This window comes from Mustelus asterias, chromosome 16 (genome assembly GCF_964213995.1).
Source record: "Mustelus asterias chromosome 16, sMusAst1.hap1.1, whole genome shotgun sequence".
Lineage (NCBI taxonomy): Eukaryota > Metazoa > Chordata > Chondrichthyes > Carcharhiniformes > Triakidae > Mustelus > Mustelus asterias.
This window is the reverse complement of record NC_135816.1, coordinates 51478632-51496899: the sequence shown is the minus strand read 5'-3', so window position 1 is coordinate 51496899 and position 18268 is coordinate 51478632. Positions and strand designations below refer to the sequence as shown.

Sequence of the window (18268 nt, the reverse complement as noted above, 5' to 3'; positions counted from 1 at the left end):
ATTTATAATTCACAGCTCACCCCATTTTGGAAACAAAGCACTGTCAATTGTTAATTTAAACAATAAACATTAATTAAGGGGTGGCGATTGGATGCAGAAAGTACCTTTCACGTGCATTAATAACGTGGTTAGTTATATTCTCTATGTCAGTGCACCGAATCGAAATTGGGTAAAAACTGAACTTTTACCACGAGCAATTTTTTAAAAATGATGTCTGTAATGATGAAGCAAGCAGAGTGGTCCTAACCTTAAAGGGACTGTAACACTTCGAGAGAACCTCAGGTAGGTAGAAAGCAGCAATTTATTATGAATTGGTTAAGATATAACACACAAACTAAATGCCACAGAATAGGTCTCAAAAAGACTTTATAAGCCTGGTCATGTGAGCAACATGGGAAGCATTTGGTCACAGAACAAAGGAATGTTACAATTATGCAACTGTTTACAACAGCATCAAAACTGCATTTTTTTAAATCTTTAAAACCCCAGTATACATAGTGAAGCAGTCTACTATGAAGCTGTACAGTATGTATTTATTAAGAACCAGAATTAACAAAGTGTTTTGAGGCAAATAATTTACAAAAAGCAGCAGAAACATAACTCTTGCAGTGTTTTTCATAAACTTAACCTACAAAAGAAAAGGGGTGAGGGAAAGAACCTTGTATCTGACACTTCCCTTGAAGAGACACTGCCATTTTGTTTTCTTTTTTTTTCACTTTTTAAATTTCAAAAGGAGTTCAATTTTGAATTGATCAAGATACAATTTCATGCTAATTTTTGCTTGATATTGAATTTGTGTTTTCTTGTATAAAGGTAATGCAAAGCATAGCTTTTTGGATTCAGTTTGGCAAATAAAATTGGAATTAAAGGCTCATTATATCCCGTTAAAGGGACTATCCATATATTTTGCTCTTTCTCAGTTAGTTAACTTCTTACACGCATGAACAGGAACAAAGTATCTCCCTCAGTTTCTATATAAACAATATGCTCAGATAGTGGGCACCATTTTAACCTTAGCTTTGTGCAATGACTGTGCAAAGATGCGGGTAAATCTAGTCAACTTGCGATCAATTGGGGTTTTAAGGTGCTCAAAAGCTGCGTGTTAATTATTGCTCTGCATGGTCCAATCTATTGCATGCGAACAAACATTGGCCACTGGTTGTGCCAGGCGAGATAACGGACTGACTCTGTACAAACGTTCATCTAATTCTTTTCACCCGACACCCATCCAACATTTTGCAGTATTTTTCTTTAAATATATACAAAAAAACCTGGTACTTACATCAGAGTATTTACTAATGCTAACCACATTTCAGGAAATAAATAGAACTTTTCCACGGATGATAGTGCCAAATGTTGCTGCACGAGGCAAAATTATCATTGCACCAGCTGGAGCAGGTTAAAATTGGAACCATTATCTTTTGAGCTTACATAAGGTAAATGCTAAAACTGCTAATAAATCAAACAAATGCCAGTGACTGATTTATTTTTACAAGATTACAAGGTTTCCAAAAACAGACACAACCCAAGAAAGACCAATGCAGGTACTGGAAATGCAGTGCAATGGTTTTAAACCCTTGTGGAGATTGAGAACGTAACTGTAGCTTAAAAAGGCCTAGAAATAGTCCAATCAACCCCACAACCAATTCCTTTACACTTTATTGGAGCTAATAATGTCACACCCTATATGAAGTGCACCTTGTTAAAAGATGACTGCAGAATTACAGAAGTCAATCATTGCCGTCATTATTTGTAAGCCTGTACATGGTTTCACTGCAGCAGTTTTCCAGAATTTACATGGAACAGTTGGCTCTTGTCAAGGCAACACATTAATCTGAGGAAAGATGAACAAGCATGGCCCGAAAGCATGGCTACCTTGAAGTAAAAGTAGTCATGTAACTCTTAACAAGGTCAGTCCAGTAATGTGTAAAAATGTAACTACTGGATAGCAATGTTAACATGTCTAAAGTGACAATGTTAACTCCTCTTTGGCATTTCTTAGAAGGGCTGTAAATTGCTGAGTGCAACTCTCGTGCAATAACATGGCAAAGTGAAGATAACACTTATTAGAGTATGACCTGTTTTGCTTTCCCAGGAAAGAGTGCAGTAGCTGCTCACAGAATATTTTTGACCCTACCACTCAATATATTAAATCTAGTTGCTTAAATCTTAAATCTTTCCCATGAAAGAGTTTCAATTAAAAGGTTCAAATCCCAGTTTGCATCCAAAAAACTTTAACCTGGTTGATCCAAAGGGTTACGGGGAAAATACATTACCTGCTAATGATGATGAGCTATACAGACTATACAGGAAGATCCCAGGTTGATGGCTGGCATGCACTGGACTCTATCGGGCAGCAATAACAATGTCAGAATTAATCCCAGAGTGGCGAGCTGAAATAGAGGCCAGATGTCCACTCCTAATTGCTCTCTGGAAAATACACAAGGATCGATTTGGTGAAATGTCAGGATTGGGCTTAGCTGAAATGTTTTAATGATCACGCAGCCTGGTACTTGTTCATTAGGCTCACGTTGCATGAGGACAGTTATTTGAGTGATGGTGTTGGGACAGTGAACCAGCCTAGCATGAGTCAATGCGTTGAGGAGGAGCTGGAAGAAATTTGGAGTGATAAAAAATTGGTAACCGCAGCTTTTTATAGGAGAAATGTAAGGCAAGCAGATCTGAAATTTTACTATTCCCTGCTGGAGCGAGGAAGGTTTGGGTGGGAGGGGGGGGTGGGGGGTTGGGGGTGGTGTACTGGTAGGAGGATGGCAGGTTGGGGGCCACACCAGTGGTGCCATTCAGCACACCTACCTGCCCCAGCTGCAATTTTACCAGGGAGGTGCAATCAGCCTGTTTGCCCATGGGCCACTTAAGAGCCTCCTCAGGAAACCGATGGGGTTTGAACATGCCAGGAGAGGCTGACATCTCTCATTAAAACCTGGCAAAACTTGGTGCCAGGCTTGGGGGGGGGGGCGGAATGGGGTGCTGGTGAGGAGAGGGTGGGTGGTGCCTCCTTGATGAAAACCCTGTGACCAACGGGGTTTCAAAATACAAGTGCTCCCTTGCCATTTCCAAACATACAGAGTCCACTGCCCCACCCTTCCCTGGGGCCTGCCCATCTAGCCCCTGTGAGACCCCAGACTCACCTGACACTGGACTCCATCACTGAATGCCTTCCTCTCAGCCTTGCTGCAGTCCCAGCAGTGACCACTGTTCCGGGTGCCTCTGCTGAGACCTGGGCACTGCCACCTCTCTGACTGGCTGACGGTAATCTGAGACAAGGCTGGCTCCTTGAGAAGGGCGGACATCCTGCCTTAAACCAATAAAAGGGCCTCGGCCATTTAACGGCAATCTGGCAAGACTGGCAAGAGGAGGCAGGCTTGCTGCTGATGTGAGAGGATGGAACCACCACCTCACAGGTTGCAATTTAACCCCCAAAAAAACTAAACGGTACTGAGGGAGTGCCATCTTTCCGATGAGGTGTTAAACTAAGATCCAATCCTACTCAGGTAGATATGAAATATCCCTTGGCACTGGATTTCCTCTGGTGTCCCAGCTAATATCCATCCCTCAACCAACACCATCAAAGACAGGTGACCTGGCTGTTTATCTCACTGCTGTATATAAAACCTCGCTCTATGCAAATTAACTCACTTCCCGATATTACAGCTTTTACTACACTTCAAAATGCTTCATCAGCGGTGAAACACCTTGGGGCATCCTAAGGTTGTGACAGGACTAGTTAAATATCTTTTCTAACTTTAATTTTTCAATAGCAATGAATAATGATGAAGACATGATCCATAACTATAGGGTTCATGGTGGGAGATATAGGAAGGATATCAGAGGTAGGTTCTTTACGCAGAGAGTGGTTGGGGTGTGGAATGGACTGCCTGCAGTGATAGTGGAGTCAGACACTTTAGGAACATTTAAGCGGTTATTGGATAGGCACATGGAGCACACCAGGATGATAGGGAGTGGGATAGCTTGATCTTGGTTTCAGACAAAGCTCGGCACAACATCGTGGGCCGAAGGGCCTGTTCTGTGCTGTACTGTTCTATTTGGTGCTGATGTTACTGTGTTATTCCCTGTTTCTTGACTTCCTGTCAATGGCTATTGGGTATAGTAAACCCAAATTACTGGGGCAAGATTTTCCTGTATTTCCCAGAGTGTCAGCACTGCGATATGCCTCATTATCTGCTTCTCTGCTACATACTTTTAGGCAGATCTACACTGGATGTAGATTTCCCATGCACTGGGATAAAATAATTGACATTTAATACATCTCATCAAGCCTCCTTCAACAGCATCTTCCAAATCCATGACCTCTATCACCTAGAAGGGCAGGGTTAACAGATGCATGGGAACACCACCAACTGCAAGTTCCCCTTGAAGTCACACAGCATTCTGACTTGGAACTATATCAGTGTTCCTTCACTGAAGCTGGATCAAAATTCTGGAAATCCCTTCCTAACAGCACAGTGGATGTACCTACTCCACAGGGACTTCAGCAGTTCAAGCAGGCAGCTCAACATCACCTTCTCCAAGGTAATTAGAGATGGGCAACAAATGCTGAGGATGCATCTAAAAAAAAGACATCCTTGCTTATTAGCAAATGGTGACAAGGCAAAACTATGAGATGTGGGGCAGAATCTTCTGTCCTCTCCCATGAAGAGTTTGATGGCAGAGGTATTGAATCAGGCAGGAAGATGGATCCTATCACCTTCTTGTCTTCACCCTGAGTAAGTCCATGGCAGGAAGGCCTGTAGATGGTTTTCTCAGTCTGCCGTCACCTCATCCTGCAACTGCCAGTATTTGCCCAGCAATGGTTAGGGGACTCACCATGCAAGGCGCATGATAAAAATATTTTCTTACAGATTCCCTGGGGTGTCTCTCATTCAAAGGCACTCAGTGCCTGATTGAGCAACCTGGCATCAGCAAGGGAGGGACCTACGAGCTGTTCCCCTGCCTTTGCTGTTGACTCCACAGCCCAGCCTGCCCCTTGGAACCTCCCTCTGGCCAGCAATCCAGTGATGAACCTAGACCTCAGGTGGGTATCGTACTGGCAGCAGGAGCTGCCGTGACACTGCCATTCATAAAGCTGCCAGCCCCTCCTCCGGGGTTGTTGATCCTGGGGGAAGGTTCACCACTGGCCTGTTAAGTGGCTGATCGGCACATGGCTGTGGCAGGCCTTCACGAAAAGAGGCGACCGGTGGATTATGCAGACTCTCCAGCGAGCAGTGGAGAACCCAGTCACCTCCACAAGTTCCTGATGGTGAAAACTTCTAACAGGTGGATGCAGCGGGATAGAATCAGTCACTTTACAATCTGAATGGTCTATGTACACACATAAGATAAGCAGAGTCTTCAATGGGGAGAAGCACAGAGTCTGGACGTCTATGATAATTACAAAGTTGAACTTAACACTTGGTAGATAAAGGATGCTGGGACAAACCAGAGGAATTATAGAAGAAAACCAAACAAGATGAAACTAATTGTGAGCATTACATCAATTTAATTACCGATTTAAACCCTAACTTCAAGTTGAAAAATGTATTCAAAGTTGCATTGGATGCTTGTTCATACCTCATAAAAGAATGTGTTACCAACTGTTGTAACCAGCTATTTAAAGAAGAGTTTTGCCAGTTCTGAATGGCAGTCCAGTCAGGCATCAAAAAAAGGATGCTCACTCTTTCATTTGATGATTAGGTCGCATTTCCTCTATTGCAACTGATCTATTAATCTTTTCATTCACAGTGCAAGCACACACGCACACAGAAACACAAACCCTTGGACAACAAAAAACATTTAAATTAAGTGCAAAGAACAAAAATTATAATGTTTACACTATATATATTGCAGGCAAAATTTGTACAAAGTGTCCGTTGAAAGCTTCTGGCATGTGCCATCATCTTCAATATTGAAACAATACACTAACGAAACTAGATACTATTTTTGTACAAAGTCAGCAAATTAGGCAAGATATTAAATATATTTGTGTTAGATACCATTTTCACTCCATTATCAAAAGGAAAATATTTTAGTGGTTGTCACGTGAGTCCTATAAAACTATTTTGCCATTAATCAGTGAATCTATAATAGTGGCAGTCAAAGTTCACGGGGAAATCTGAAAAAAGTGCATCACCTTCCTTTGTAAGGCACCTGTAGCTTTGAATCACCACAGAAAATATCCAGCATTAAACATCTTACTTGTTAAAGCCATATTAAAGTTGCAATATCTCTTTGCTGGCGTGTTAGCCTCGATTCTGAAACATATGAATCAGTTGAATGTTTGCTTAATGGAACCAGGCTTTCCTTGGTGCCTTCCTCCCAACGCCCCTGACCTTCCTCACTTACTTCCATTTCATGGAATTAACTCTTCCATGTCCTGACCTGTGGATTACTGGGAGGCAGACCTCCGTCAGGAATTGAGAATCTCAATTCCTTCTGACGGACGGCCACAACTGTAGGAACAGCGGGTAATGAACCAAAAATTCATGAATTCATCCGATCAGCAAGAAAAATGGGCAAAATTTATTTTTTATTAAGAAAAACTGGGTTGTGGTAACTGTTACACAGTTTAGATTTTATAAGTTAAATTTGAGATTTTTGCCAAAAGGGATACTACAACTTTAGTCACTATTGAACCCGTCGGTCTTCACAATTCCTTCAGTAAAAGTCACGGCTTGATGTTTTAGAAAACTTAAACAAAATAACTCTCAATTTGGGGGTCCATCACGATTGGTGATCTATTGATTTTGGCATGCGTGTAGCATCCCTGACACAGCGGCAATTGGATATTAATTAATCTGTTAATAATGTCTACATCCTCTCCAGATTAAATTTAAAATGTGCTTTGCAGACATGTAGGATGTCTTAATTGAATGTGACAATTTCGATCCCTCTAAATAACTTTGTAGGCTGATGTGCATGAAGCAGATCGATAAGAAGCAGATCAGATTTTGCGGAGAAAAATCTATCATTGACCACAGCAGACCAAGAGGTAACTAACTGCTTGTGGAAAAATAGCCTAGTTGTAATTAGTCATTAGGGATATTGTGGTGGATGTGATCATTAGATATAGTGATAATTACGTCAAAATGCATTTCTTTCTCAAAATATTTGGTCTGCATTCATGATTAGTAGTTTTCTTTATCTTGTAGCAATCAGAGAACAGAAAAGCAAATCAGAAGAAATTTGCTTTATTTGAACAGCTTAATCTTTGTGAGGTTAATTAACCTGTGTTCAGTTTGGCTGCTAGATAGTGTCCAAATTTCTCCACTTGAATGACACTTGTCGGTCAATCATGGAGTGGCACTGTTTCTACAGATGGAAATGCATGCAGCCATCCCAGTTTCTTGTCTGCAGATAACCACAGGCAACGGGAATAGGAACAGAAAGGGGGAAGACGAATTACAGATAGAGAAAATAAGTTGAATGACAAAGAGTACATCCACACTTTGTGAAGGTATATAACTGAAATCAAAGTGAGCAATAGAAGCTTTCCCTATCTATAAAAACTCTAGATTTCTTTAAAAACTATAGTGTGAATTGATGAATAGTCCGTATGGGGGCCAAATATCTCATGGACGGTATATCTTAATGACATCCTTTATAACTCGCCTGCAGATGGGGCAGCAGGCATTGATCTGTTTCTTCAGCTTAAGACCACAGTCGTAGCAGAGACACATATGTCCACAGGTGTAAATGACAGTGTCAACTTCACTGTCGAAGCAGACGGTACACTCTCCATTTTTGCTATTCTGGGGTTCAGGTGGCGAGAAAGATGGGGAGAACTGAGGACTCAGTGGAGAGCTGGGTGCAGTCACTGTGGGAAACAGAAACAAAAACCACAATTAAAACCCCAAACCATCAAATAACAAAACAGCACTGAATAGCATGTGTCTTGAGTATGCAATGTATGATGCAGAGCAAAAAGGGAGTTCGCAAAGCTTTATAAAAACAGCAAGAAGATAGGTTTTCATTGGCATTTCAATAAGCAATAAGATTTGTCTTCAAAGTCTTCCATTTTGTAACCTATGCGGCGGTGAAATTCTCCGGCCTCCCTGCTGAGTGTTTCTCGATGGCGCGCTGTTCACTTGCAGCAGGATTTCCCTTTGATGTCACCCCACGCCGCCGTAAAACCCACGGGAGGGGGTGCGCTGCCAGGGGGGTCCGGAGAATCCCACTGATGTGAACGGCCGGAGAATTCCCCTCATAGTCTTGCAAGTGTTGATAGAGTACACTTTCAAAAATGAAAAAAATACCTGTCGTTTTTTTCACCTTGTTTCAATCCTTAGTAATTTGTTAATATAAACATTCCTTTATATACATTCAATGAATTGATTAAATTGCCTTATCCTGCTGAATGACAAATGCAAGCTGACTTAAAATATATCAGAAAATAAGAGAGGAATATTTTCCCAGCGCTGTTGGGAACTTCGACTGATTTGTAGTCAGTCACGTTACTCGATTTGTCGATTCACTGATTCGTTACTTTGGTTCACTGTAAGATTCTGTTTCATTAACTACATAGCATGCAACTGGTTCAATATGATGGAATGTGACCATTTATCATCCCAGTCAGGGAAAACACTGCAACCCACCGTTGGGAATACCTTCTTATAATAAAGTGCATCCATCTTAATTCAGTAAGACAAGGACCTCGTCTAAAAATAATTGGGAGTCAAGGCTGAGGTGGCAACAATGAAAAAGCCATTGTGACTGTCCTTTAGGTGGCGCTGCTGCTTCTTCCCTCCATCATTCAATGAACTCCTCTTAACCCACTATCCTTCAGGAAATTCATTCTGGTGTTATTATAACCTGTTACAAAATTCCCATGACATTGAGCATGTCCTTTGGCCTCAGTGGCTATTTCTGTTTAAATGAAGAATTATCTATGAATGTTATACATGCTACAGAAAAAATGCGGTTGTACAAATATAGCTTTCCTTTCTTTGCTGAATCAAGAGAGAATTGTGTTTATCGTGAATTTTATTCTTTCTGTGACCAATGTCAGTTGCCGATGATAAATGTTGTGAAACTGAAAAGTTGTCTTTAAATGGTATCAATTAAGAATGGTAACTTTCATAGAATCACACAGTGCAGAAGGAGGCCACTCGGCCCATCAGGTCTGCACCAACCACAATCCCACCCAGGTCCTATCTCCATAACCCCATACATTTGCATTAGCTAGGCACCTGACACTAAGGGGCAATTTAGCATGGCCAATCCACCTAACCCGCACATCTTTGGACTGTGGGAGGAAACCCACACAGACACGGGGAGAATGTGCAAACTCCACACGGACAGTGACCCAAGACGGGAATCGAACCCAGGTCCCTGGCGCTATGAGGCAACAGTGCTAACCACTGTGCCAACGTGCCACTCCTTTAGCTTGTGGTTCTTTTAACGCTAACTTGCGCTATACCTATTTTTGTTGTGGCACATATGCAGCAAACTGTCCTACATAGGAGGTATTTCAGATTTATATTGTAGTTCGACCTGGTCAAACATATGGAACTGTGGTGTGGAAAATGGGATGGGATTTTCCGATCCCGCCGACGGTGACCTCCTGCCACGGGTTTCCCTGGTGGCGGAGGGTGCAAGCAATGGGAACCCCCTTTGACAGTGACGAGACTGGAAGATCCCACCACCAGCCAATGGCTGGCCACCTCCGCCACTGCAAAGCGAGGGGAGCACAAAGTCCCACCCATAAAGTTTCTGCTTTGAGCTGTTATGATTTGGCATTTTTTTCTTTCTCCGCAAGGGTGGCTGACAGAAGGTTTCTCAACGCGCATTAGAATTTTGTCAGTCAAATCTATTAAAAATAATAGAAATGTAGTGGAGCGCGGAGAGTATTATTGTACTACCAATTTGTTACTGAATTCACCCAATCTCAAAGTCAACAAAATAACGTGCCGATTGCTTGGGAATTAAGTCCTTTAGGCCATCAATGGAAAAACTAAATGCACTGCTTTGGCTGAACCCACTTTCTACAACCAATATAAAGGAACTGAGCTCCAAGTAGAGTCTGAAATCCCGGTCCACCAGGAATCAAGAGATTGGAGCCAATTACAAGCTGAAATTGAAGGGCGTGTGCTGATTAAGGGCCCGATTTTACCATTTGGAGTCTAAGGGCCAGATCCGGGCGTAATACGGATCCGAGCCCGGAATCCTCTTTGCAGCGCGCCCATACGCGTTTTGCCGGCTCCGGTCCGATTCGCGCTGTGGGCGGGGCTTAGTGCTCCCGGAACGATCGGAGCTCTGAACTGCGCATGCGCAGTTCGAAAAAAATCTGAAGCAGCGCGCCCGGGCGCGAAAGAAAAAAGCAGAGAGAGCGGCTCCCTGACACAGACCATCTGGGGGAGGGGGGGGGGGGTTGGGGGCGGAGGTGGGAGGATAGGGGGTGTGACGTATCCTCCTCTGGGGGAGGGGGCCGCTGCCGCTCTGCGGCTGATCGGTGGGGAGGGAGGGGGCAGGGCGTTCCGCTGCCACTCTGCAGCCAATCCCTCCTCCCCACCGGAGGAATGAATCCCCCTTCTCCGGAGTGGCCGCATACTTCAAACACCACGGCTATCATTATTCACCTCAGCGGAAAGCGGCCACTCCGGAGAGGAGGGATTCGTTCCTCCGGTGGGGAGGAGGCATTGGCCGCAGAGTGGCAGCGGAACCCTCTGCCCCCTCCCTCCCCACCGATCGGCTGCAGAGTGGCAGCGGAACCCCCAGCCCCCTCCCTTCCCACCGATCAGCTGCAGAGTGCCAGGCCCCCCCCCCACCTCAGAGGATGATACGTCACACCCCCTCCTCCTCCCCCAGAGGAGGAGCTGGGTCAGTGAGCCGTTGCAGTCTCTGACCCCACTCTTTGGAGGCTGCAGCGGCGACTTCGGATTTTTATTCGGTAGGTTGATTAGAGCGCGGATCCGCATCGGACCAGAAGACGGTAAAGTGGGATTTGGCGGTAGAGTTGGGCGCGTGGTTCATTAAGTCGATTTAAATGCATGCAAATACATTTAAATCGTCGGGCCGCCCGAATCGGGTGTCGGTAAAGCCGCGATCTGCTCGGAATCGGGTGCAGATCGCGTTAAAGGCCCGACGTCCAGCTTTACCGCGATTTCGCGCCCGGTAAAATCAGGCCCTTAGAGTGGCACGGCACATTAATGTTTATTGGGGGGCAAAATATGTACAATGACATTCTGAATTTTGAGCTCGGTGTGAGTGAAACACCAACCGTACTACTGAGGTTCTATCTGATTACCATGGCAACACAAGCGTTTGCCAGAAAGATCCTAACAAAAAGCTCAGGATATTGCAGTGCATCATGGGATTAGCTTTAGCATTTCAGAGGGGGCTGTTGGAGGGTGGAATTTTCCTGTCCACACCCGCCACGGGAATCGTAGTGGGCAGGGCACAGACCATGCAAGGGTTCGTTGACCTCGGGTGGGATTTTCTGGCCTTGGGGCGAGCACGGCTGGAAAATCCCTCCCTATTAAAGTGCTTGATATCCCCCTCAATATCAGGATGCAAGAATAATACAAGTGACTGATCTTTAGCTCGTACTTAGAATTACTTCATTTGCAGGTACAGATTGTATTGTATTTGGCGAATGATCTTCCATTGGAAGTGAGAAAATTTGAGATGCTATCGATTTTAAGCAAGTGGAAAGGGAGAATATGGATAAAAAGGAGAAAAGTCAGCGAAAGGGTGGAAAACAAGGGTGATTAAATGACAAAAGGCAAGGCCAAGGGGAGTTGTAATGGAACAAGTAAAGAAACGAAAGTTGAGTCTAAACAAACTAAAGACAAGAAAAACGTGGGAAATGTTCAGTAGGTTAGGCAGCATCTGTGGAGAGAAAAACAAAGCTAACATTTCTGGTCAGTGACCAGATTCTGCTTCAATATCTCTCTGTGTTTATTTTAGATTTGCAGCAGCTGAAGGATTTTGCTGTTGTATATGTGTCTACAGGAGGCACGAGTGGCAGAATTATGAATGGTTGCTGTTCAATTGCGATGAAAGGAAAGAGAAAGAGAGAAAAAGCATAGCCAAGCTTGATCTCCCTTTTTTTCTCACTTTATGCTCTCGGAAAGCAGCTGTTACCCGCTCGAGACATTTCCTTTGTTTACCTGTCCCATTGCTACTCTCTTTGGCCTTACACCATGTGTCCTCTTGTCATTTAATCCCTCCTGCCTTCCATCCTAACGGAGAACTTCCCTTTTGTTCTTTTTCCAAATCTCTACCCCCTTCCCCAGACTACGCAACCCCCCCACCCAACTCCCATCACTGCCACTCCACGTGCTTAAAACTGATCGTTGCCCGAACTCTTTCATCAGCTCTGATGAAAAGCCACCGACCTGAAACGTTAACTTTGTTTCCTCTCTCCACAGATTCTGCCTGACCTGCTGAGATAATTCCAGAATTTTCTGTTCTTATTTCAGGTTTTCAGCGTCTGCAGTACTTCTCTTTTTGCCTTGTGTTTGGTTCTCAGCACACTGTGGAGTGTGTATAGCAAATAAATATACCACGTTACTTTTATTTCTTCGGTGCATGTTTAGGATGTTCAGTTCTTTCTTCTGCATTCCAGTGAAAAACAACATTCCTTGAAGAGATATTTGATGGCAGCGGTATTCCTTGCTATAGCAACATGTTTTTGAACACTAATTGGAAGCATTTCATTTTTAAAAAATATATACTGGATAAAATAGTCAGAACAAAAAAAGTGCTGTAAACACACAGGGAAGTTACAATATTTTAATTCAAAAATAGTGAAAATCAGAAAACACTAACAGTGTTATTGCCTTTTTTGAATCACATCCAAAATGAATATTATGTCCATTTTTTTGCATTATTATTAATACAGTGGGTGATGACTGCTACACAGTACATGCAAGATAATGTGATACATTGGAATGGCTGACAATTGCTGCACTCAGTAGCAGATGAAAAACAGGAAGCAAACTGCAAATATGGCCATCAGCCACAAATTAATATGAAACATATTAATATTTGTAGGGGGCGGCATCAGCAGAGGTCGTTTAGCAGACTCCCCGCTGGGTGCCATGGCCTCCGCATGCTTCCAGCCCCAAGTTCTTTGGAGTCTTCACCTCCGTGCTGGAAATCAGGGTAGCTGGATGGGGGGGCGGGGGTGGGGGAGGAGATCGGGCCAGGATGTGTTGGCCTGGAGAGGTCCAGGAGTGCAGCGATCGGGGGGTGGAGGGGGGGGGGCATCGGAATGCCAGCGCTGGAGGGGTTGCAGAGCTGGCCAGCGATTGAGCTGGTCAGCGATTGAGAGGCTGGCAGTGCGGGGCCACTGCGTATGCGACGATCTCCGATCTGACAGATCAGCGCATGTGGAGTGGCCCGCTCAGTGCTATGCTGCCGGCCTCGCCAGCGGGAACAGACCCCACCCACTGATTTTCAGTCTGAATCTCGCTAGGGGGCACTCTGCAGTGCTCAGAGTGTGGGAGATTAATTTTGAATATTCTACTAAAAAATCAGTGGGAGTTACTCCAGTATTTTACAAATTATTTTTGGGAGAATCGCCTCCATAGTTCTTAGAATGTTATAGTGCATTTGGACATATGGTCAAGGAACAGGAGTAGGTCTCTCGAGCCTGCTCCGCCATTTAATAAGATCATGGCTGATCTGATAGCAACCTCAAATCTGCATCCTGCCTATCCCCAATAACCTATCAATCCCTTGCTTACCAAGAATTTGTCTGCCTCTACCTCAAAGATATTCAAACACTCTGCTTCCACCGCCTTTTCAGGGAGAGAGTTCCAAAGACTCACCCCTCTGAGAGGGTTTGCCTCATCTCTGTTTCAAATGGTGACCCGTACCTCATTTTTAAAAATTGGCTGGAACTATCCAGCTGTTCATGCCGGCGGGATTTTCCAGTCCTGCCGACGGCACACTCCTGCCATAAGTTTCCATGCATTCAATGGGAAACCCCGTTGACATCGGCAATGGTGAGCCACCTCCACCACGGCGAGTTGCTGTGAGTGTTGTCTAATGTAGTCTAACCCACTCTTCAGCTTGCTCCAACACTGGTATTACTTTTCAATCAATTATCTAGCACCCCTTTTAAATAATTCATAGACTCTCTTTCAGTAGAGTTGAGGTAGCATATGCTACATTCTATTTTGTCATATTTTATTTCAACAAGGCAGATGGTGTAAATAAGACATTATGAACAGATAAAACGGTAAACATTTATCAAGTAATGGTCCTGGTGTAAATATTTTAAAATAATTAGTTTCTACATTGTTGTGACACTGGTGTATATTCTCAACAGGCCATCTATGGGAAGATAAATAGACTACCAAGCTACGCATAATTGTACAGTCATAATCATGTTTCAGATTCAGAATACAGGGAAGCATAGCCGGAGGGGCGGCATGGTGCCACAGTGTTTAGCACTGCTGCCTCACAGCTCCAGGTACCCGGGTTTGATTCCCAGCTTGGGTCACTGTGTGGAGTTTGCACATTCTCCCCGTGTCTGTGTGGGTTTCCTCCGGGTGCTCAGGTTTCCTCCCACACTCCAAAGATGTGCGGGTTAGGTGAATTGGCCATGCTAAATTGCCCCTTAGTGTCAGGGGGGACTAGCTAGGGTAAATGCATGGGGTGATGGGGATAGGGCCTGGGTGGGATTGTGGTTGGTGCAGACTCGATGGGCTGAATGGCCTCCTTCTGCACTGTAGGATTATATAGATAGGGTGCAGGAGCACTTTCCCATCTTTTTTCTCCAGGTGTTTTCAATTTTGCGTAAAAACCTGAACTTGGTCACATTTTCTGAAATGCCTGGGGATTGATGGGGCAATGTTCCTGTTGTCATTGTCTGGTTCTTGTTTTTCTGCATATGTATGATGTGGGACTTGTTATAGGAGGGATCTGTTTCAGGGAAGGGATTCCAGAATGTTTGACAATTGCTCAGTTCCAAATGGAGATCTTACAGTATATGTCCACGATGCCTCATGCACAAGTTTGTTGTGGGAGGTCCAAAGATTCGTCTTGTGGATGGGGGAAACCTCCTGCCGGTGAGAATTACGCGAGTCTGTACCTGTCAGGTGGAACTTACAACTCTGGAAAACAGGGCATGAGATTCCACCACCATTCATGAAAGACAAATGGGGGCGATTCTCCCATCCACGCAGTGGGCCAGGAGACTCTAATGAAGGCCGTTTCACAGGTTCGCCGCTGGGCGCCACAGCCTCTGCGTGTCTCCCAGTGCCGGATATCTGACGCTGTCAGCTCCATGCCAGAAATTGGTCGGAGCTGCCTGATGTACTCAGAAGCCAATTTAAATATAATTTACCTATAAATAGCAGGTCAGGACGGAAATCTCTGGACCTGCTAGCCTCTCCACACCCGCAAGAGTGGGTCACTCCAGCAGGGTTTACTATAGCTCCCCACTTACGGGGAGCTGGCGGCCCGACCCTGCTGGAGTGAAAGGGGCAGAGAGTTGGGCGGTGGGGGGAATGGTGCCCCCTGGGCATTGGCAGCCTGTGCCCCCTGGCATTGCCCAAGGGGCAAAATGCCAATGCCCAGATGGCACCATGGCACTGCCCACTGGACAAGGGACAGTGCCAAGCAAGGGGGTAGGGCCTAATGGGGCAGGGCCTGGTGGAGGCGATCGGTGGGGATGAGGGGTCCCGCTGCCACTCTGCAGTCGGGATAGGTGGGGGAGGGATGGGGGCCAGTGATCGGGGCTGGGCATCGGGGTGGAAGTGGGGGGGGCGGGGCAGCCTGCGCGGGGGAGGGGTCAGGACAGCAGGGGGGGAAGTCGGGACTGCGGGAGGTTCGGGGCTGTCGGTGGGGTGGGGGGGCGGGCAGGGGTGTTGCGGGAGATCGGGGTCGAGGCAGGCCCGGGAATGCATGGGGAGGGGGCGCAGCAATCAGGCTGTGGGGAGTGTTTGAGAGCTGGTGTTGCAGGGGCCACTGGCCAGCGATCGAGCTGACAGCAATCAGGAGGCCGGCAGACAGGGGCCACTGCGCATGTGCTGATCTCGGTGCTGACAGATCAGTGCATGCACAGTGGCCCGCTCAGCGCTGTGCTGCCAGCCTCAAGTGGGAATAGGCCCTGCCTACTGGTTTCTGGGGTGATTTACGCTGGTGCACTCAGCAATGTACAGAGTGTGGGAGTTTCTTCTCTGAACTCCCACTGATTTACTCCAGTTTTCACACAAATTCAACACTTCGAATTTTTTGGGGAGAATTCCGCCCATGAGGTTTCAATCACACAGACAGCATAGGTTAATATTGAGTGCAAATAAACAAAGATTTTTCCTTACCCAGTGACGATTCAGATGCAGATGAGGATCTATTAACGCTGAATGCCATGTCAGAGTCACTGTCATAATGGGAACCACCTGGAGAACCTGAAGGGGATACATCTACAGGGCTGGACTGAGATGTACCTGTAGAGGGGATATTAAACCATATTAACTCCAGTGAGTACAGTTCTATTCAGTACACAGCGCTCAACATGCACAGGGAACACTATTATGATATAAACTCCAGTGCAGATACACATTGGGAACATTTATTTTCCTGTATTGTGACATAATTTGAACTGTGACATAAATTTTGGATAATGGAAGTAAGTAATTAGAAATCCATATTGAACCTAAACCAGATCAAACTATATTTAGTGCTCATTGCTAACATAAGCTGAGGATTGTGTCAGCACCAAAGTGAAACAAATGTATAGTCTAACCCATCTTATTTATCTGTCTTGATTGGTCAAAATGTAAAGAAAATCACAGCCTATTTTTGACATCAATCCAAGATCAAGTGCAGACCAGCCAGATGGAAACTAAGGCTCTTTCCACTCTGTCCTAACAATGTGCCTTGACAGTATCCCCAGTGCATCATTTAACACCAATTCTGTATCAATTCATATCATCTTTTGTACTCACCATTAAACAAAACTGAGGGTTTTGACAGTACCAAAAGACAAACTGCGTCTGGCTTTATTCATATTGTTTGTCCCAAATATATTGGCATCCAACATTTAATTAACTATATCAACAATTTTAGGGACTTCAATTATGCAAACGGACTTAATTTTTTTCAATGATGCTTCAGTTGCTCAACATTAGAGGCACCATTATTAAAACTGTGATCCTGACTCTCTGTCTCTTCATGACAGCATATAGAACCTAACCACAAAAAATATTTGAATCAAATATTCATGCCCCAACACAAATGAAATCTACGGAAACTCTTTAATCTGCCATTAGTATCAGCCATGACTCCCACCTCTGAGTCAGAAGGTTGAGTTCAAGTCACAATTCAATGACATGAACACAAAATCTAGGCTGCCACTCCAATGCAGTATTGCGATGGAATGCTACAATGGAGTGCTGTAGTAGAGTGCTGTGATGTTCAAGGCAATGTCTTTTGGATGTGACATTAAACCAAGGTCCCTTCTGCTCTCTCAGGTGGATCCAAAAGATCCCATGACACTATTTCGAAGAGTATGAGAGATCGTCCTGATATTCTGGCTAGTATTTATCCTTCAACCAATACCTAATGACATACATAATGGATTGCAATTATTAGATCTTCAATTAACTTTAAAATAATTTTGTTAAATACTGAATAGTTGTAGTCCAAAGTCATGGCATGTACACTGTGAGTACAAATTTTTTATGTCTTGTAGAAATGAAACTCGTATCTTAAATTACACTGATTATTATTAAAGTGCAGTGTGTGCTCTTGTGTATAAATCAGATAACATATTGAGCATTCATCACCCAAATGTCTTCAGTGATTTGCACTGTTGCTGAGAAAATCTCATTTTTTCAACATCAACTGATAATAATGGACACAAAAAGGGTGTGTTCTCTAAGATAATTAGCAGTAGAAGTTGTTACGTTCTCAAGCCATCTAAAACCTGATATATGCATGAAAAAATTCATTCATCTCCCGGGGTTGTTCAAAACTCCTAACCACCCATTTGCAAGCTTCCTCTGTTAGTTGGAAAAGCTGGCAGGTAAATAAAACAGTCCAAGCAAAACCCAACAGAGGGCTGACGAAGAGAAGTCTTCACGGTGATCTAACTGATGTTTTCAAGAGTTAAAGTTGATATAGCCTGACTGTTTGCCATGATTAACAATTCAAAATTTGAAAATGGGCAATCAAAAGAGGAGGAAGGTGTTTTACACAAGAGACAATATTTATGAAGTGGGTTATCAAGGAAGGCCATTGAAGGAAATAGTGTAAAATACATCAGGAAGTAACTGTAACTTTTCTGGAGAGAAAATAA

The 18268-nt window shown here is 44.3% G+C and overlaps 1 protein-coding gene across 1 annotated transcript in view; it reads right to left on the bottom strand.

Moving 5' to 3' along the window:
* Nucleotides 1–288: 288 nt before the first annotated feature.
* neurl1b (neuralized E3 ubiquitin protein ligase 1B) overlaps nt 289–18268 on the bottom strand; it is a 67551-nt gene continuing 49571 nt past the window's right edge. Inside the window, exons 4-5 of the mRNA XM_078231112.1 lie at nt 16290–16415; nt 289–7831 (exon numbers count right to left, since the gene is read on the bottom strand). Coding sequence (XP_078087238.1) covers nt 7587–7831; nt 16290–16415 — 371 coding nt within the window. The 3' untranslated portion in view covers nt 289–7586. The remainder of the gene's footprint in view (nt 7832–16289; nt 16416–18268) is intronic.